This window comes from Pogoniulus pusillus, chromosome 33 (genome assembly GCF_015220805.1).
Source record: "Pogoniulus pusillus isolate bPogPus1 chromosome 33, bPogPus1.pri, whole genome shotgun sequence".
Classification (NCBI taxonomy): domain Eukaryota; kingdom Metazoa; phylum Chordata; class Aves; order Piciformes; family Lybiidae; genus Pogoniulus; species Pogoniulus pusillus.
Window position 1 is genome coordinate 8,175,007 of NC_087296.1, and position 15,931 is coordinate 8,190,937.

General features: G+C 41.3%; 1 protein-coding gene across 1 annotated transcript in view; it reads right to left on the bottom strand.

The window, feature by feature from the left end:
- Positions 1-3,217: 3,217 nt before the first annotated feature.
- Positions 3,218-15,931, bottom strand: part of MCM9 (minichromosome maintenance 9 homologous recombination repair factor) — a 40,547-nt gene continuing 27,833 nt past the window's right edge. The window contains exons 8-12 of the mRNA XM_064170366.1: positions 14,060-14,262; positions 12,818-13,021; positions 10,977-11,059; positions 7,490-7,635; positions 3,218-5,393 (exon numbers count right to left, since the gene is read on the bottom strand). Of these exons, the coding sequence (XP_064026436.1) occupies positions 3,839-5,393; positions 7,490-7,635; positions 10,977-11,059; positions 12,818-13,021; positions 14,060-14,262 (2,191 nt within the window). The 3' untranslated portion in view covers positions 3,218-3,838. The remainder of the gene's footprint in view (positions 5,394-7,489; positions 7,636-10,976; positions 11,060-12,817; positions 13,022-14,059; positions 14,263-15,931) is intronic.

The following is a 15,931-nucleotide window of genomic DNA, read 5'->3' on the forward strand; positions in this document are numbered from 1 at the left end:
ATCAGCAGCAGGTATCATGTTTTTCTTACTGTTGCTTCTTATTTCTCTTGAACGCTCTGAATTCCTGCTATGAGTAAGAAGCAATACCACAACAGGAGTCTTCCAACTGATCTGGCAAAAATTGTATCTAATGTACTGTAATGTTTGGATTCAGTGATCTTAAAGGTCTTTTCCAACCAAAACAATTCTATGAGCCTGTTCTATGACCCCAGCAGTATCTGTTCTTCCAGATTCATTCTTTGGTTACTTACTGAACAGACTTGGGTCACCAGGACCTCTTTGCAGACAGTCTGAAAGGACAGCAGTGCTTTTTATTGCTAGTGTAGAAAAGATGGGCTTTGATGTGAGCTGAATAGAATGCTCCTGTGCCTTCCTTGCTTCCACTTGGGAACAAAGCTACCCAAGCAGCTGCCTTTCCAGACAAGGGCCACAAGGATGCTCAGAGGGCTGCAGCAGCTCTGCTGTGAGGACAGAGTGAAAGAGTTGGGGCTGTTCAGTCTGCAGAAGAGGAGGCTCCCAGGTGACCTTCTTGTGGCTTCCAGTATCTGAAGGGGGCCTACAAAAAAGATGGGGAGGGACTTTTGAGGCTCTCAGGGAGTGACAGGACTGGGGGGAATGGAGCAAAGCTGGAGGTGGGGAGATTCAGACTGGAAGTGAGGAGTAAGTTGTTCAGCTTGAGAGTGGTGAGAGCCTGGAACGGGTTGCCCAGGGAAGTGGTTAAGGCCCCATCCCTGGAGGTGTTTAAGGCCAGGCTGGATGAGGCTGTGGGCAGCCTGATCTAGGGTAGGGTGTCCCTGCCCGTGGCAGGGGGGTTGGAGTGAGATAATCCTTGTGGTCCCTTCCAACCCTGACTGATTCTATGATTCTGGTCTATAATTCAAGCAGCCCTTCCAGTCACAGTGACCTCAGACTGCCTGGAGTTTGCAAGAAGCTGCTGGAAGCTTCCTAGGCTTCAGGCTGGACCAACTGCTGGCCAAGACTGAGCTAATCAGTGACACTGATAGTGCCTCTGGGAGGTGAAAAACCTGCAGTGGAGAGGAGTGAGAACGTGTGACAGCAACAACTCTGTAGCCACCATCAGAGAAGAGCTTTCCTGAATTCAGTTTCAGAATCCAGCTCTTGAACCCAATTCCTGTCTGCCACTGAGCCCAGTCTGGAATTTCTGCAGTACCTGCCACAGCAACAGTGGTGAGGTCATCGTCATCAGGGGGGTTGGGTTTGATGTTGAGTTTGTAAAGATTTGTGTATATTTTGTGGTGGTGTTGTTACTGTCATGAAAGTAGCTTTGGTTTTCTTTACCAGCCCATCAGTCACTCCCTTATTCACTGTCTCTTCCCTTTGGGAAGGCCAGAGGGCTTAATAGGGAGTGTCTGTCACTTGTGTAGTGGCTGGCCCAGCCTCAGCCCCTGACACCAGCTCTCACAGTGGTTGCTATCTGGGCATTCCCTTGCCTCATGAGACTTGGCATTTCTGCTGCCTGCAGTACCTGGCATTTCAGCCTCCTGAAACATGCCTGCTCTGCTTCCCTGGGCAGTTTCCCTGGCCCTCAGGCAGCTCTTACAGTGCAACAGCTTTGAAACAAGCAGAACAGCACCTTCTCACACACAGCAGAATCATGGAAGATGTGAAGGAAATTTGAGTTTCACCTGAGTTTTGTACCACTGACTCCACTGATTTGAAGAGTTCCAATTTCCACTGGGCAGAGGGAGGAAAGTCAACGAGCCTCTCACAGAATATTTAGGACAAGATCCTGCAGTTCTGGGGAGCAACTTGCTGTTTAGTTGTTACATAGCCAATTACCTCAGACAAGGCCCCAGGTACTGATCTGGAGGGAAATGAAGAATAAACCAGTACCTCCAGCAGAGGTGGGCGGATTTTTTTTCTTGACTATTTTCTTCGTTTTGCATGATAAAGCTCCTGATCACTGACTATGGGGATTCAGCATGTTCTGGCTTTGCACTGGCCACTAGTAACAGCCACCAAACTGAACAGCCAGCAAGGAGGAGTTTTGGTTGGAAATGAGACCAGCACACAAGGGACTGATGCAACTCCAGTGCTGATTAAAAACTATGCCTTTAGCTGGCCTGTGACAATTCAAGTAGGAGGAACCATCATAAAACAGCTCCAGGGTTCTCAGCCCTTCTCTGGTTTTAGTGTAGACACAGCATGCCATAGCAAACTTGTGCTTTTTACAGGCAGTGGGAGATGAGTGCAGATCACCCACATCCTGTGATGCGACAAGGAAGAGGAAGGGGTGGCTCTGTGCTCTGGGAAAGAAGGTGATAAATTCTACTTCTTCTGACTGATGTCATCTTTCCAATGGAGGAACTACCACACTGTCTGGACAGTAGTGTTTCTGTCATTCCCCCAAACTCTGAACAGTAAGCCAACTACCATAATTACTGTTCTCAAGATCTCACTATGTCACACCAAAGTAGCTGGGCCTCACACTTCTTCATTCTCTGAAATGTTGCAGTATTTTAACTGCTCTGGTTTCAAGGGAGCTACTTCTGAATTTAAGCAAATGAAGAATCAGATCTTGTGCTAGCAAGCCTCTCAGAGGATTTACTGTGCTGTAAGCAACCACTCTGTTCTCTGTTTACCTCGCAAGTAATAACAAGAATAATCTGCAGAGAATTCAGATACAAAAGAAACACAGCAGGCAAATAACTGACAGAAACTCAGGGCTTACCTTTCTCTGTAAACATGCAATGCATTAGTAGATTAATTTCCCATTAGACAGATGAATGACAGGATGCAGCATGCTACAACTGCATATCAGATGCAGTAAAACTCTAATCACAATTAAAATAGTCAAGTAAACACGATTTGAGTCAGAAGCAAGCTACACTAGGGCAGCCCTCCACCATATTGCTAGGTTTGAAGTGTAGTTTATATGCCAAGGCTTAGTGCCTGCATTAGAATAATAGAATCACAGAATTATTTTGCTTGGAAAAGAACTCTAAGATCATCAAATCCAATCACTGGCCCACCACTACCGTGGCAATTAAACCATCTCCCAAAGTGCCATGTCCATATGCTTCTCGAACACCTCCAGGGACAGTGACTCCACCACCTCCTTGGGTAACCATTAAAGTTACCCTGGTTATTGAGAACTCCCCTTCACCCACCTGACATCTGTTCTCTCTACAGTGGGGAACCATGTGTTTATCACAGAGTTTGGTGGTGATAAAATGACCCAGAATACACACACACATACCTGAACCAGTGTATTTAAAACTGCAGTTGAAAAAAAACAGAAACAAAAAACTCTTGATTCGTGTCTTCAACAGCAGCAGTGTGACAAGGAGTACAGTCATCAGAGATGCAGCAAAATTGTCATGATACTGATAATGACAGATTACAGATACACTTCCAACAGCATGATGATAAACCACTCTGCTAACTACGCTGAGCACAGAGGTGAACACAGTATGACGACATAGCTTAATCATCATCATCCTTCTAAAGCAGCAGAGGCACTTGGAAGGACAATCTGAATCATAGGCAGTACTAACCGTTACTTGAAATAAAGGACAACAATGGAGCTTGTTCTTCTGCAAGATTCACTCTGCTCTGGATCTATGAACATATCTATACAAGTCTGCAGGTCACATCTGGTCAATGAAAAGGGTCAGCTGACCTATGTAGTCTTGGGAAGAGTTTAGAAAACATAAAGCCACATCAGGCCTGCAGTCTATGTAAAGTAAACGCTCCTTAAAGAAAGTATGTTCCATGGTGTCAGCAGAGGTCCGGGCTGATTGGTTTTAAATGCAACAGAGGGAAGGGTGGAGATTCAAAAGTACTGCATGTCATGCATATTTGGAAGAAATCCATCTTACGTGCTTGGATTTTTCCTAACCTCTTCATCCCAATCAAAATCTAATGCAGCATCATCCAGCTCTGCTATGGAGAAGAGCGATTTCTGTGTGACCGCACTGGCTTTACTAACATTTCCCAATGCAAAACTCTTCCTTCTGCTAGGATTGCTCACATGCACCTTCAGCAATGGGCTATGGCTTCCCTTGTTAGTGTCAATCCTGATGGCAGGTGAGGTTTCTGATTTTGACTCAGGACGTGATGCAAATGAGAATGTTGACAGCGTGGCTAATGTGCTGGAGCACACCTTCCCTGGCCTTGGACCACCAAGCTTCTCCTCTCCCTCCTTTTTCTTTTCAGTGGGCAGAGATGACATAGCATCAGAACTGTCAGCAGAAGGTATTGTTGTACTTCCTCTGATCTCCTTGCCCAAGGCCTCACTCTGTTGCTTTTCTCTCTCTTTATTTTCCATTGATTGTTTTTCCAAACTATTTTTTCTTAAGTGAGTCAATGTCATCTTGCATTTCTCAGGGGGACAGCATTCTTCTGGCAGCTGCTCTCCCTGGAGCTGCTCTCCAGACTTAGAAGTGGTTTCACTGTGAAAAAGAGAAAATTCTTCATTTTTCTTCTCTGAAGAAAGATCAAGTTTTGTCCTTGGTGTGAAAGAAAATTTAGCTAGTTTAGCTGCTGGAGGACTTTCATTGTCAAGGACTTCTGGATCATGGGAACTAAGTACTTTTGTTTCCTTTACTACTTGGCCTTTACTTCTTTTTCTCGTGGAAACTGCTGCAGGTTTTGCTGCTACAGACACACTGCTCTCTTCCACCCCTAGCAGAGAATCCGCATCACTGGAAAGATCTGGCAGGTCAGAGACAGACAATAGCGCAGCCTCGGGGTCCTGTGTACTGGTGAGGAACGCACGTGATTTCTCTGTGCGCAGCCTCTGACAGCTTTTAGAAACCCGTTGTGTGACAACTGAACCCCGCAGACTGGCACTGGGTGATGCTGGGTCTTCAGTATTTGCTTCTGAAGAAGAGTTGTGCTCTTCAGGCCTTTTCCTACGTCCCTTGGAAACTTTGTTTCGTTCCAAAGAAGCACAGAGATTCACAGTTGCTGGTGATTCTGCCACTTCATTTCCCCTCCTTGGTACTGAAACACTCCTTTCTGCAGAACAGGCTGCTTTACACGGAGTTTTTGAAGCCATGCGTTTTGGAAATAGCTTGGGCACAGGAGAGTTTTTCTGAAATGTGTCTTCATCATCCCTGTTGCTCTCTTCCAGGCTGTCAAACCATGCCAGGCTGCCATCATCACCTCTCTTAGTCTCTTTAATCAAGTGCTTTGTATGTTTGTCACTACCACGTGCTGAGTTGCTCAAGGGCTCTAGGTGGGTATCCCCTTCACAGTTGCCCTCAGGCACAGAAGACTGTGCCCTAGAATTACTCTGTTGTTGATTTGAAGGTTCCAAGACAGGTATTTGCTTTGACTGCCTGAATGTATCCTCGTTCAAGCATCTTGTAGTAGCGCTGAAACTTGTCTCTTCAGGCTGCAGCTGGCATGAATTGTCCTTCTGTAAGCTATGGAATGAGTGAAATAATTAGGCAATAATAATTATTTTCTTTCTTTCTTGCATTAGTGATGCTTAATATGTATGAATGGTGAAAAGCTACAACTAAGGCAGGTCACAAAAGTGCATTATTAAGTTTCACACACAAGTCCAAAAGCTGGTGGTGTAGCTTGTGGTTTTTCAGCAGTTTCTACAGTAAGTGGCAGTATTTAGTGTCCCCAGGAGGAGACAGACGAAGCAGCCACCTAAATTTCATTTCCTTGGGAAAACAACAGAAAACAAACAAACAGCTCTGCAATACTTCCAGCCATTGCTAGAGTCCCTCAGGGATTAAATGTGCTGTATACATCTTCTAGAACATGAACCTCTTCAGATTTTATCCTAAGCAAGGCAAAGCCTCCAAGCAGTTATCAGAATGGAAAATCTAGTCATCACTTGGAACAGTGGCTGCTGGTACTTTTCCTTTGCAATCACTGTGGACTCAACATGTCAAAAACTCCACATGGTAAGAGTGAAAGCAACTCAGGTCACCATAAAACTTAATTATCATTCTCTGTGGCTATTATTCAGGACCCTCCTAAACATCATAGGTGCCTAAATGAGGGTTCCTTCCAAGCTCAGTATAGCTGATAATTCTGCCTTCTGTACCTAAACACATAATTTCCACAGCAGCTAATATTTTACATCCTGCTAATCAGTGATTCTAGCTATGAATGAAGGGCATCCACATTCCATCCCAAACATAACTGCATTAGTGTAGGTGAAATAATTCCTATGTATTAGAAACAGCTCTTCTGCTACATGAGAGAAAAGCACTCTATTGACACTTAGGTTTAAGAGTTGTTGTTATAATTACTTACTAATATGCTTATTCTTAAAATTCTGATGGAAGGTAGCAGAAATTATCAAACCTGTCAAGAACTGAAAGATTTATGTGCTTTAGAGTTTAGTAGGAATGCATGGGGCAAGTCTAACAGAGCAGGTTGTTTGAAGGAGTATTCTCTAAGTTGCTTAAGTGGGAAAAGAAGAAATTAGCTTAATTTGCAGCACGGGATTCAGCAGGATATTAGGAAAACTTTTGTGAGCATTAATGATGGAGCAATAATGGGATGGACAACCCAATGGCAGTGGAAGATCCTCCTCATCTGCTCCCTTTGGAGCAGATAACACAAGTTCTTCCAGGAAGGTCAAACACAGACCTGATCCTGTCTTTGTATTTTGATATCCCATCCTACATTATAAACACGTCTCTGCTTTAAAACTAGCTTTTGTCAATCTTCGGGAGATATCTCATTTTTATCTGCTTTTATTGCCTCTGTGGTTAAGATGTCCTCACTATGAGTTACAAAATAACTGAAAAATATTTAAAGTAAAAAGTGTATTTTCCCAGCCCTTTCAGTTAGCTTTGATATTAGGAATCTTTTTTTTTCCTTTAACAGTAAGAAAGTTTCTTTAGAGCCTAATCTCATTTCAGGAAACAAATGTTATTTTTTGGTGGTTTATTTCCTTCCAATCCTAGTGTTTTCCTCTCAGCTTCAATACGCTGAAAGTTTTCTATTAATAACAGCAAATAGACTTTCCAAGGATGTTTGTGGTAAGCTGGAAACCAGACAAGATACAGTGAAAATCCCAGCACGTAAAAAAAGAAAACTCACTCAAAAGAACAAAACTTTGATACAGGCTTATGTTTTGCACTAAGAGAAAGGGAAGGATCCTGACAAGCCCAATACAAAAGAAAGCTTAAAAAACATGAAGTGGATCTGCTGTATTTTACCAAGCAAGTAAGAAAAGGTTATATAAAATAATTTACTCAGCTACAGAATCTGGTGGTTTGACCCTAAGAAGCATTGCTGAGACTCATCTGAGCGTAGATTTATGTGTTGGGAATTGATTAAAAAGTTCCTCAATTCTTTGTAAGATCCATAACCCAGAGGGAGAAATGATCTTGTGATGATCTCAGAGAGTGCTACTTTAAAACAACCTCCCTGCTTCTAAAGAACAAGTCCCTTCCCAACGTCAGACTCTATTTTTAGACTCTCCTCAGATATTCAACCAAAACAAGTCTTTTTCACTGCTGAATTATTTTGGTACTGTGCCTGTTACAACCTGTCCAGTCTTTGTAGCTCCTTGTGCAGAAGATCTTGTAGCTCCAGTCGCTCCAGTATGAGTTCACACTGTGTTCGGTACTGCGCCATCGGGTTATCTGGAAATGAGGTGTGTAATGCGTTGATGCCTCCGAGCAGCGCACCCCCCTATGTCACCAAGGAGACAAAAACAAACCAGGGAGCCGTCTTTATTATTCAGCACCACATCTAAGCAGCAGAGACCATTTTATACAAAAATTCACCCTGAGACACTTGAAAGTTTGAGGTAGCAAATATTTACTGGAGTCACACAAAGCACCCCATCGGCTCTGCTCACACAGGCAAAGCCTCTCATACACATAAAGCAATTCCATGATCAAGCCTGCAGTTTACCCATGCTGGTTTGTTTTTATTAATGGAACAAAAGGCAAGTCCACCTAAGGCTTTGAGAATATCGTGACTAAACATTTAAATCAGGATCCAAGAAGGCCTTGAACAACCTGGTCTAGTGGAAGGTGTCCCTGGCCATGGCAAGGGAGCTGGAATTAGATGATCTTTAGGGTCACTTCCAATTCAAACCATTCTATAAATCCATAAAATGTTCCAAATACCTTGTAACAATTCTGCCCATGTGAGCAACTTTTGTAACTGAAGAAGTTCTGGATCCTAAAACTTTTCATAACTTTTGCCTAATCATTTAAATAGAAAGACCTGCCTTGTCAACAGAGGGTAAATTGACCAGCAAAAATATTGATGAATAGCTCTTTAATAATAATTGCAGCGAGTAAATTATTTTAATCTGGGACAGTTTTGCTGTGCCTTGTGAAAATGAAGTGGTTTTAATTTGGAACTGAACATCTGCACGAAGTGATTTGTTCCACTACAAAATAATCTGGAATAGCTCTGTAGTTAATTTTGCCTTGGTAAAATAAATGCAATAGGACTGAATTTAAAGTATTTGTCAAGTGCCATCCCTGTGCTGGTGCTTACACTGCTGAGATACCTGCCCCTCTGAGGCTCCAAGATACCATTTTGAGTAGAGGAAAGTAGCCATATGCCAAATCCACATGCTGTGGAATTGATGGCTGAGGTTCTAGAACAGAGAGAAAACATAAAGTATTACAGGGATAGTTAGCAGGAGGAACAGTGTAAATGTGTCTAATGATGGGAAGTCAAAATTTACTGGAGTGAAAAAAAAAAGGATTGGAAAGGGAATAAAACAAGGATGAAAACATGACCAAGAGAAGGAGTGAGACAATGATAACAAAGAGGGAATGAGGCAAAGACAAGATGAAGCCAGGGGAATTGGAATACACTCACAAAGCAGGAAAGAGAAAAATACAGGTCAATTAAAGGATGAAACAAACAAAAATCCCCAATGAACTAGGTTGTTGATGAAATTGTGAAAGTCCTCTTTCCCAAGAGTGCTAACAAGAAATACCTGAACTGAGAATTTTGATTTTATACTGGCAAGAATATGACTGTTGGAGTTGCAAAAAGTGCTGAAGTTAGAATTTGCTGAAAGCTGGCACTCAGTGCTTCAAAAGTGACACTGGTAATGTCCCACTTACAACCTCATTCCACAGGCTGACAATGAGACAGGAAACATTGCCTATCTGTACAGAAAGGTTGGGCTTTTTCTAGGGAAGGAATCAAGCTCTGAAAATAAACTTTTGTATGTTACTGCCATTTTTTTCTGATAAAACAAATCACTTCCTTCAAAAAGAAAATGTTTCAGTGAGTTTTGTTTATTTTCCAGGAGGAAAGTAAAATTTGGCTTTAAATAACAGTTCTCAAGTTTGCAGATTCCTAGTGAAAAATGAACACATTTTCCTACTTGCTCAAGAAAACTGAAGATTGGAGCAAATATGATGAGCACACCAACTACTTCTAGGTAGTCTCCTGCAGTTATAATCAGGCACGTTTCTCACTGACTTTTATTAGATAAATGCTTGTTATGTGAACCACAGCCCTGGAGGGCTGGGCTCTAGAATTATGAAAAAGTGATTCACAGTTAAACCAATTCTTATACATTTATTGTGCTGATGAGGTAGAAAGATGCACAGATCACAATATACCATCATTGTTATATATATACTCCACAGCTTGATCTGGTATGAAAAAAATTAGAAAAGTATTTCAGGTATCTTATATCCGAACCCATGTTGCTTTGAAACCACTGTTCCATCAAATTCCCATCTAGTTAATTACAGGTTTAACTACAGTTAATGAACACTTATGTGATATCTTCTGCTGCCTCAACTGGATGTAGTAGTGCAGCTTCTTATTTTAACTTAGATGCAGCGCTGTCATTGAGAAGCTGAGCTCTTCAAACCAGTGCAAGATGAATTGCAACAGACAGCAAAATAATCTTTTGCTACTTAATAAGGTCAGGTCCTGTAGTATTTTTGAGACAAATTCCGTTTGCACCATTGTGCAGTAGATTATCCATGGTAGAAACTGCAATTAATTTCTCAGCCCTCGCTGAAAGAACAAGGGAGAACACAAGAGCCTACCTGCCATTTGTGACTGTGCATCTACCCTGAAGAGCTTTATCTCCAAAAAAGGAACATATGTACTCCTGCAAAGGTGTTTAAAGTCTTTTGAACTAACAGGTGCTACAGAAAATTGTTTTAATCTGGATATAGTCATACCAACCTATACAGAAACACAGGAAATGCCATTTTGGAACAGACCAGTCATCTGTGCAGTGGAGTGCAACATTTCTGATGGAGCCAAATCCAAATGTTGCAGGTTTGCTAAAAATCCCCATGCATAGAACTCTGGATAATCTGCTTATGGTAATTTTTTTCTACTCCAAAGTATGAAGACCTATTTCCCTTAAAAATATTCTAGCTGAAGTAGTATTGCATATATTATTTTTCACATATCTGTGTGGAGTCTGGCCTTCCACATTTTTTCAATGCCTTTTACATATCCACATGGTAACAACGTACAGTTTTCAGTGCAACTCAGGTCTTGGACTTCTAAGGTTTCTCAGAGTAAATTTAGTCCTCTTTAGTATCACCACCAACATACTTTAAAATGATCTAATGGCAAAATAAAGTGCAGGCCTGGGCAACTCTTTCAAACTTACTCAAAAACCTTACTCTCCTATCTACTTAACAAGCAATAGGGTAACATAATGGCAGAAGACCCCATTAGAGGCTATTAAACACAGTGATACAAACACAACTTCTGGCTCAAAAGATCTTTAAATGTGAAATTGCCCAAAGTCAACAGTGCACCTAAATTTTATATGGACTGCCAAGTCTACAAAAAAAGGTACCAGGCCTGTATCACTAATCTAGAATTTTCAGTATCCTGTATAAGGATCTTAATACTCAAGATGGACTACAAATGACTTGTTAAGGTCTCTGAAGACCTACTTACCATGAGCCTACGAAACTCTCTCAAAGGGAAAAATGGAGCTGGCATATATCTTCATGATAAACTGAATTCCTTACATGGGACACTGCAGCAATGGCAACGTCTGCCAGAAACCTTACCTGCATAGAAGATTCCATCACCGATACCACAGTTACAGCATCTTCCAGAGTCACAGTGTCTCTAAACATCAAGCGAGCGTGAGCTATTAGAAACAAATGGGCATGGAAAGGAAGTGTTATCCAAGGCAAAAAGCTACTTTTTGTACTAAAAGGGGCAGGATATGTCTCCAATTTTATTCAGCTCTTCAAACACTTTGTGTGTGTCTAACTTAAACATGAAAGTAACTTTTTGGGGGTCTAGTGTCGATTTCAACAGGAACTGGAAGGCTTAATTTGACTAGTAAAGAAGGCAATGTGACTTCCAGATTACAGTTACAGTTCAAATGAATATGTTCAAAATGTTAGAGTTAAAAATGTAATGCACTGGATATCATAACAAAGAGTGCAATATGAAACACTGCTATCAATAGAGGTATGTACCATCACCATAAAGGAAAAGATTAAATCTAAATTTCATCACAGAAAAGATATGATCTCCTCTAACTGGTCTGTGTCACAGATTTAGTATTACTTAAAATGCTTTTCTCTACAATAGCTTGTTGTCTTTTTCCCTTCCTTTTCTGAAGTCAGCAAAACAAAACTGATTTTTATAAATAGATATAATGCAAATAATTTGCTCTCCTAATTGGCCACAGAAACACACACAATTGTTACTCAGCAAGAGAAAGGCAGGTTAATTAATACCATCTATATCATACTTTGAAAGAACAAAATGCTACTAAAAGCCTTAATCATGTGAATGCATGAGAATGGAAAAGACACTGAATGTGAAAATAAAAAATGAAACTTGAAGGCTTCTAATGTCTTTTACTTAAATGTTTTTTCCTAAAATAGAAAAAAAATATAAACATCTGGATGCAGGAAGTACTGCACTGCTGATTTGCATATAAAAGCATAAAACCCATTTATGACTGTTACACAAAAATGCAGTGCATTCTTTTGAAATTCATCCTATTTGAGATGCCATTTTATAAAACAAAGCTGTATAAAGACAGAGACCTACTGCTTCCTTTGGTTTTGTTCTTATAAATGAAATATGATTTGAACTCAGAGATGGAAACCCTGGAGTTGTACTGCAAAAGACAGGCTTGATTACTGATAGTTAAGAAAATAAAAATGTTGTATTAATTTTAGGATAGAAGCAAATACATGACACCTTTCCTTAGGCTAAGCAGGATCAAGTGAAGTAAATCATAGAATTCACTGGGCTGGCAGGGACCTTTGAAGGTCTTCTAGTCCATCCTCCCTGCAGTAAGCAGGGACATCCCCAATTAGATTGGGCTGCTCAGAGCCCCATCAAGTTTGACCTTGAATGTCCCCAGAGATGGAGCCTCCACAACCAATCTGGGCAATCTATTCTAGAGTTCTCTCACTCTCATAGCGAAGAACTTCTTAATGTCTAAATCTACCCTGCTCTAGATTCAAACCATTGCCCCTTGTTCTAGTGCTACAAGCCCTTGCAAACAATCTCTCCTTAGCTTTCTTGTAGATCCCCTCCAGCAATCTTCTGCATGTTGGCCAACCCTGGAGAACCCTGAGGTTGCTTTTCATAAAGACATAACTTTTGAGATTTTTCTCTGTAATGTGATTTCTTCCAGTGGCTTTAGTTTGTATGATGGTTGTGAAAATGGCACCATTAAAATCTGATTTTGGTCATCCAAACATAATGGACTTTGTCACATTTAAAATCTCCAAGTCTCTCTAGCTTAGGAAGGCAATATAAGAATTGCCTGTCTCTAAGGAAAAGCTGCGACTCTTCTTACTGGCTATAATTATACTTCTGATCTATTCACTTTATTAAAGTTAATTGTTAGCCTAAAAATAAACTTGCAGAGCCTTACCTTCTGCCAGGCGAATCAAGCTCTCCAAGAGGCGAATGGTGGTGCGGGCAGCATTTCTGCAGTCGCTCTGACGCTGCATCTGATAGTAGCGAACGAGGATCAGGTTGCTCTCATCAGACAGTTTTGGCTGTATACGTTTGATAAGGCAGAAATAGGTTTTCATCTTGTCCATGCTCCAGAGCTTTTCTGATCTCCTTGGGCACCCTGCATTACAACTGCCTAGTCAGTAATTCTCTAACAACAGACATCAAGCTTTTCTTCTAACAATTCCTGTGACATAGATGGTTGACTATAAAGGCACATTACTGCATTTTTGAGGCAGACTGGGTTGTCAGTACACTAGTCCTCAAGGACTTGGTCAAATTCCAGTGTGGAATTTTACACACCACCCAATCTCACCCCTATCAAAATCCACTGTACAGCCTCCAGTAATTTTGACAGAACTGTTGTCAGCCTCACTGCCCACCAGATGGTAGTCAGTACCAAGTGCTCCAGTAGCCCTCAAAATGTAAATGCTATATGAGTACATCTTCCTCCTCTGGCTGTTTACTGACTTTGTAGGAGCCAAAACCTATCTGCTGTATTCTGAGCTTTTGGGTTTTGAGGTTTCTTTGCAGGGAAACATTTTGGGAATGAAATGAAGCTAGCTGGTGAAGTTTTTTCTAACCCCATCTTCCCTAATGAGGACCAAAGCCATGTTCCTGAATTGGATGGAAAGGGGATGGTTAAAACAAAATCACATTGCCTTCCCTAATTCCAGAGCAAGCACTCCATGTAGTGAGCACTATTGTTCACTGTGAGCCCTGCAGCAAAGTGGCTCAGAATTGTTCTGTCTGAATTAAGTTTCCCATTAAGAGCATGTACAATTGCATGGCGTGTAGGAGCTGCATATTAAGCAATGTAAAGGCACAAGATTGAAACTATCCATTTACTGAGCAGTCTAGGCCAAAAGCTCTTGCAAATGATCACAAAGTATAGCCTTCTCAGCTCACCTCAATTAATTAGTGATTTTTATCTTATTCCCACTTGAAAAACAACCATTCCACAGGAAACTACCATAGCAAAAATGTAAACATTGATTAATATGAAAGACTCCAGAACAACAAACTAAACGGAAAGGTAGCAAAAAAAAAACCCACAAAGCAAAACCATCCCTCACACAACAAAAAAAAACCCAAGCTCCAAACCAAAAAGAGAAAAACCAAGCAAAAACCTCTTATGATTTAAAATGGCTACTCTTACCTTTGTTTTGCAAGATGAAGGATGAAATGATGCGGTCCCACTCTTCATTCTTTGTGTCTAGCAATACTAAGACCAGGTCAAATCTGCTCAACAGTGGGCTGCCAAGAGCTATGTTGACAGAGACAGACTCATTAGGGTCATAATGGCCTTTTGGGTTTGTTGCTGCCAGGATAGTTGTCCTTGTGTTAAGCTTGCACACCAAGCTAGAGAGAAGTATGATGAACATTATGATTTAATTAAATTTGGTATGGGAAATGATTCCAGAGTGTTAAATATCATCCACTTTTTTATGTTATAAAGATCACACTTTACTTTGAAAGACCATGAGAGCTAAAGAATATACTTAATTATTGTGTGTGTATATATATATATATAAAACATAGCATTTTTCCATCTGAGAATAGCAACTAGATAGAGAGACAGCAGATCAGGATACCAAGAGGAACTAAGTGATATGGTCATGAGTCATCTCTGTATATATCTAGGTCCTTAAATGGTGCAAGCCAGCATAACTTGCCAGAAATATGCATTACTTTGCTGATTGTGTAGTATAGAAAGACTTTTTTATGATAAAACCCAACATTTTAGCTTAATTCACATTTTAAGAAAGCAAAATATAATGCAAATAAATGGATGTTTTATTCCTGTGTGTAAACAAGTTATGAACATGAAGCCAGCCAACCAAAGATGGCAGCCATATCCACTGTTTTCCCAGGGAAACAGTCATTTTCCTCTCTTAACCATGCTATCCTGGCATGGGTTTTTAGATGTGGGGAAATGTAGGGTTTGAGTTTAATTTTTATTCTGGTAGCCCAAATGGAGTCTTTTCAGTTACGACAGCAGCAGCAATGCTCTAACTTTGGTTTGTCACTGAGCTATTTCTAGTCAGCTCCAGAGTAACTGCTGCCTCACATCCAAAGTTCTCTAACTGAGAGGAAAGACCACAGATCTTCTATTAGCTTATGCCCAGTGGAAAAACATCTTATCTGCCATGCACCAAACTAAGACCATAAATTACAAAATGCTTCATCTATCTGTGCTAAATTACTACTCATAAAATCTTCATCATATGTAGTCCTTAAAAGAGACTATATGTGCAAGTTAGCAGTCTGTATTCTGGGATCTACAAAACTCAACCAACTGCAGCAAGGAACCTGGCTCAAATCTGCCACTGTCTTGCTGAGTAGGTAGGACCATGTCCTCAGCTGCATTTCTGGCAAAGGCTAGCAATCTGCCAGCTGACAGCAGTAGTACTTGTCCACTGTCTGCTTCAGTGGAGGTGCTCTGATTACAGAATCACAGAAACATCCCGATGGAAAAGCCCCTCAGGATCACCAAGTCCAGCCTATAACTCTACTCTACAAGATTCACCTTAAACCATATCCCTTAGCACCACATCCAAATGACCCTTAAACACAGCCAGGGTTGGTGACTCAACCACCTTCCTGGGCAGCTCATTCCAGTCCCTGACCACTCTTGTGGTGAAAAACTTTTTCCTAATGTCCAGTCTAAACTTACTCAGTCTCAGCTTGAGGCCATTCCCCTTTGTTCTGTCTCCAGTTACCTGTGAGAAAAGACCAGCAGCAGCCTCTCCACAACATCTCTTCAGAGAGCTGTAGACAGCAATGAGGTCTCTCCTCAGTCTCCTCTGTTTCACACTAACCACCCCCAGTTCCCTCAGTTGCTCCTTGTAAGATTCATCTCCAGATCCTTCCCCAGCTTTGTTGCCCTCCTTAGGACCCACTCCAGCACCTCCACATCTCTCCTGTATTGCAGTGCCCAAAACTGAACACAATACTCAAGGTGTGGCCTCACCAAAGCCGAGCCCAAGGGGACAATCACCTCCTCACTCCTGCTGGCCACAGCATTTTT